The sequence below is a fragment of the Vicia villosa genome, linkage group LG2, assembly GCF_029867415.1.
Source record: "Vicia villosa cultivar HV-30 ecotype Madison, WI linkage group LG2, Vvil1.0, whole genome shotgun sequence".
NCBI classification, from domain to species: Eukaryota; Viridiplantae; Streptophyta; class Magnoliopsida; order Fabales; family Fabaceae; genus Vicia; species Vicia villosa.
Window position 1 is genome coordinate 51872533 of NC_081181.1, and position 5292 is coordinate 51877824.

The 5292-nt window shown below is 37.2% G+C and overlaps 1 protein-coding gene across 1 annotated transcript; it reads right to left on the reverse strand.

Moving 5' to 3' along the window:
- Positions 1 to 2277: 2277 nt before the first annotated feature.
- Positions 2278 to 3006, reverse strand: LOC131649059 (secreted RxLR effector protein 161-like). The gene has a single exon (XM_058918805.1). The coding sequence runs from the start codon at positions 3004 to 3006 to the stop codon at positions 2278 to 2280; it is 729 nt and encodes a 242-aa protein (XP_058774788.1).
- Between the last annotated feature and the right edge of the window lie 2286 nt (positions 3007 to 5292).

Sequence of the window (5292 nt, forward strand, 5' to 3'; positions counted from 1 at the left end):
CTATGAAATGATGTGATGTAATGTTCTTCTAACGTCTTCCTCTCCCATGGTAACGGCCACCTCTTCCTCTTTGAAATCCTTGAGGACGATCCTCTTCGACTTGCTCGAGTAACTCAAGAACACTCATGTTGAGAATGTTGAAATTTTGACTCAGATTTGCATGACGACTGTTTGCCGTTTCCTCAAACCTGTTTTGTCTTTCGGTAAGATTGGAGGCGAACGTTTCAAAGTCGCTTTTATGTTCTTGAGCTAGTCTCTGCAGATTCTCAAACTGGGTTTGTTGCTCAGCATAGCGCTCTTGTTGAAGTTGTTGCATGTTTTGAAACTATAGATGTAGTGCATCGTACCGTTCTTGTTGCAGAAGTTGTATGTTTTCAAGCATAGTAATGATAACGGACTGATCAGGTTGTGGCGGAGCTGTATATCCCCAAGGGATTTCCTCTTCTTGTTGGGATGTATAGTTCCAATTTGGATTGTCATATTGAGGAGCATCCTCCATTTTATGATCATCATCAATATTCATATCCAGTTCAGCTTCTTCTTCTTCATTTCCTCCTTGTGCACAGAATTCAGCTGGATCATCATAGTTGTAGATGATCTTTCATGTCCCCTTCTGAATTAGGTAATAGACTTTCTGCATTGGGTCCTAGTGGTATCCCATAAGGGTCAATGTGGTATGTGAGAATTCTTGAGGTGGTTTGATTCTGATGTATGTTAGCCCATCAACAATCAGACCGAAATGATTCACAATTTTCTGGATGATAGATCCATAACATAGAGCAGTTGTTTTCTGCTTGACTTCAAAGAACTTGTTAGCCAGAAAGTGTGGCCAGTGCACACGAGTCTTGTTTTCAAGCAAATACATTAAAATGACTTCATTCCTTTCAATTCTAGAGTAGCCACCCGACCGTGGTCGAATGATACGAGAGATAACCCAATTGAGGAGCCTAGGAATTCTTTTGAAATGCTTTGCAGTGATTGATTCATTTGGTTTGTCAAGAACTGTTGGGTCCTTGAGAATTGAGCGCATGTAAGCTATATGATCATAATTTGCAGGAAATGCACCATTCGTTATACGTACTTAGTCATCAGTCATAATAAGGCCAAAGATACTCATCCAAACTGGTTTATCAACAAAATGGGAGTGTGAGCCCATCTTAAACCGAAATGTGCAACCATCGACTTTTTGTAGACCAGCATAGAATGCACGGACTACATCTTCATTATATTTGGTGTCACATTCTAATAGTGGACCAGTATTCTGATGCTGAAATATACTAGTGATTTTCGGGATATTCATTATGTCGGCTACCTTAGGGTAATATACATACTGTTTAATGATATTCCTTTTTAGATGATATTTCTCAAATTCAGCCCTACAATCCGGATGAACTAGGGAAAGAGCACTTACCGATCGAGAAGCTTACCCAGACGCTATCTCCTTTCCTTTTCTTGACTTGGGAGGCATGATGTTGAGATAGATGAAGTAGATATCTTGAAGAAAATTGAAATTGGAGGAGAATTTTGTGAGATGTGAGAATTTTGAAGTAGATACCAATTAGGGTTTCCGTAGGTGTGTTGTTGTTTGAGGGAAAGAATGATATGATATGAATGAATGGGGAGAAAAGGACATGGGCCGAGTCGACCTAAAATCCCAATTAAGGGAATTTAGTTCCCGATGCGTCGACCTAAATATTTTTTGCGTCGACCTAAAAGAAGCAAAGAGCTTATCTTTTCATTTTCATCAGAAGAGGTCGACCTAGAGTCGGGGTAGGTCGACGTAACAGAGAGTTGTTTTCTTCCTTTTTAAAAAAATCTTCGATAGGTCGACGTATATGCAATTTAGGTCGACTCAACATGAATGAATTGCATCTGTTACACAAAAATATGAATGTACATGCTTGAAATACCATATGCAATGTTGATGATTATGAATCTTCAACTGGACACAGCTATGTGTTGGAAAATATGCTCATGATAAACAATCTATAGGTAATTGAGAAGTAATGATAAGCACATAGAATGTCATTATAAGCATGTTAATTGATTACATATTACTAAATCAATAATATTTTTGGAAGTGAACAACAAACATGTTACCGCTTTCTCGATATTTAGATATTGTGTCATCATGAGATAAGTAGAAGGATGTTCCCTCGATCAATATAGTACAATCCTTGACAGTTTGCATACTACCTTCACACTAGAGTAAAATGTTAGCATCAATAATGTAATGGATAGATAGACATGAATATAAATAGATAGCCATAACCATATTTAGCTTAAATTAGAGATATCCAATATCCCCAATTCTCTGCGAATGCTGAAGAAAGGCCCGGTTGCAAGAGGTTTCGTGAAAATGTCCGCTAATTGTTTCTTGCTCTCAACATGTTCAAACACAACTTCTCCTTTCTCTACATGGTCTCTTAAGAAGTGGTGCCTTATTTCTATATGCTTTGTTCGTGAATGTAGAACAGGATTTTTGCTTAAGTTGATGGCGCTTGTGTTGTCACACATGATTGGTATGCGGTCAAATTTGATACCAAAATCAATAAGTTGTTGTTTGAGCCATAATATCTGTGCACAACAACTTCCGACAGCTACGTATTTTGCTTCGACTGTAGATAACGCGACTGATACTTGTTTCTTGCTGTGCCAACTTATCAATGAATTTGATAAGAGATGACATGTGCCACTAGTGCTCTTTCTGTCAGATTTGCACCCAGCAAAATCAGAGTCGGAGAATTCCACCAAGTAGCATTCATTTCCCTTAGGAAACCATAGACCATATGTTGTAGTTCCACGAAGGTACCTTAGAATTCTTTTTACTGCCTTTAGGTGTGATTCTTTTGGGTAAGATTGGTATCTTGCACACATACACACGCTAAACATAATGTCCCGTCTTGAGGCTGTGAGATACAATAGAGAGCCTATCATGCCTCGGTATAATTTGACATCAACCTCCTTACCGTTTTCATCATTGTCTAGGTTACCGTTTGTGGCCATAGGTGTATCAATTTCCTTTGCCTCACTCATTCCAAATCTCTTTAGTAATTCGATGCAATATTTGGTTTGGAAAATGAAAGTCCCATGACTTAGCTGCTTGATTTGAAGACCAAGGAAGAAGTTCAATTCCCCCATGAGACTCATCTCAAATTCACTCTGCATAAGCTTAGAAAATTCTTTGACAAGTTTTGCATTAGTTGACCCAAAAATTATATCATCTACATAAACTTGAACCAGGAGTATATTTTTTTCTTTTCTTTTAATGAAGAGAGTAGGGTCAAATTTACCCCTAGAGTATCCTTGACTAAGTAGAAATTTGCTTAAACGCTCATACCAAGCCCTAGGGGCTTGTTTGAGACCGTATAAAGCACGTTTCAACTTGTAAACATGTGTTGGATACTTATAATTTTCAAAACCGGGTGGTTGAGCTACATAGACCTCTTCATTAATATAACCATTTAGAAAAGCAATTTTAACATTCATTTGGAAAAGTTTAAAATCTTTTGAGCAAGCATAAGCAAGTAAGAGGCGAATTGCCTCAAGACGTACTATAGGAGCATATGTCTTCTCATAATTAATACCTTCCTCTTGATTGTAGCCTTGAGCTACCAACCCAGCTTTGTTTCTAGTAATAACTCCGTTTTCATCAAGTTTGTTACGAAAAACCCACCTAGTGCCAATTACTTGATGTTCTCCCGGATGAGGGACAAGGTCCCATACATCATTTCATTTAAATTGGTTTAATTCTTCTTGCATGGCCATTAGCCAATGCTCATCAAGTAATGCATCTCTAGCGTTTTTCGGCTCAACTTGTGAAACAAAAGCAAAATGATGACAAAAGTTACTTATCTTGGAGCGTGTTGTAACGCCCTTTGAGATGTCACCTAAGATGTTGTTAATTAGGTGACCTTTTAAGTTTCTCCAGGCCTTTGGAAGTTCTTCGTTGCTTGAGATATTTTCTTCTTCAACTCTATCATGAGATTTATCTTCCTCTTCCTTAGCATCTTCAGATTTAATTATCTCACTTTCTTCTTCCTTTTCTTTTACAATATCTTCAGAAGATGGGCCTGCACTATCAAAAGATATACCTTTCTCGACACATTTTGAGTAAGATTCATCAAAGGACACATGAACTGATTCTTCAACGCTAAGTAGTCTTTTGTTATAAATCCTATATGCTTTACTAGATTGAGAGTATCCAAGAAATATGCCTTCGTCTGCCTTAGCATCAAATTTACCAAGGTTATCTTTACCGTTATTTAACACAAAACATTTGCAACCAAAGACGTGGATATGTGACACATTAGGCTTTCTACCCTTTAATAGTTCAGATGGTGTTTTGTTTAGTATAGGACGAATTAGTATCCTACTCAAAACATAACATGCAGTGCTAATAGCATCGACCTAGAAATATTTAGGCAGATTTCCTTCATTGAGCATAGGTCTTGCCAACTCCTCTAGAACACGATTTTTACGTTCGACCACACCATTTTGTTGTGGTGTTCTAGGAGCTGAAAAGTTATGATCAATTCCATGTTTGTCACAGTATTTTTCAAAATGATAATTTTCAAATTCTCCACCGTGATCACTACGGATTACAACTATTTTGGTGTTCATTTTGTTTTGACACAACCTTGCAAATTGAGTAAATGCGGGAAACGTTTGATCCTTACTAGGTAGGAAGATTGTCCAACAAAATCTAGAGTAATCATCAACAATGACAAAACCATAGATGTTTCCACCTATGCTTTTAGTTCTTGAAGGGCCAAAGAAATCCATGTAAAGAAGTTCAAGGGGTCGTGATGTTGAAACCACATTTTTGATTTAAATGAAACTTTTGTTTGTTTCCTCTTTTGACATGCATCACATAGATGATCCTTTGAAAATTTTATTTTTGGCAAACCGATTACTAAATCCTTTGTGACAACCTTATTTAGTAAGTCAAAGTTTATGTGAGAAAAGTGTCTATGCCAAAGCCATGAGTCTTCGCCTAAGGCAATAAGACACTTGGCATTTGACTTAGATACTTTGTCCAAATTTAGCATATAAATGTTATTCACTCTTGTTCCATTAAACACAATATCTCTTTTCTTAATATGTTCGATTGTACAACCAGAATTTGTGAATGTGACTTTAAAATCTTTGTCGCACAATTGACTAATACTTAAGAGATTGTGTTTAAGATCTTCTACTAGTAATACATCAGATATGGTTGTGGTAGATGGATTACCTACACTTCCTTTACCAAGTATAGCTCCCCGATTATTGTCTCCGTAGGTGACATAC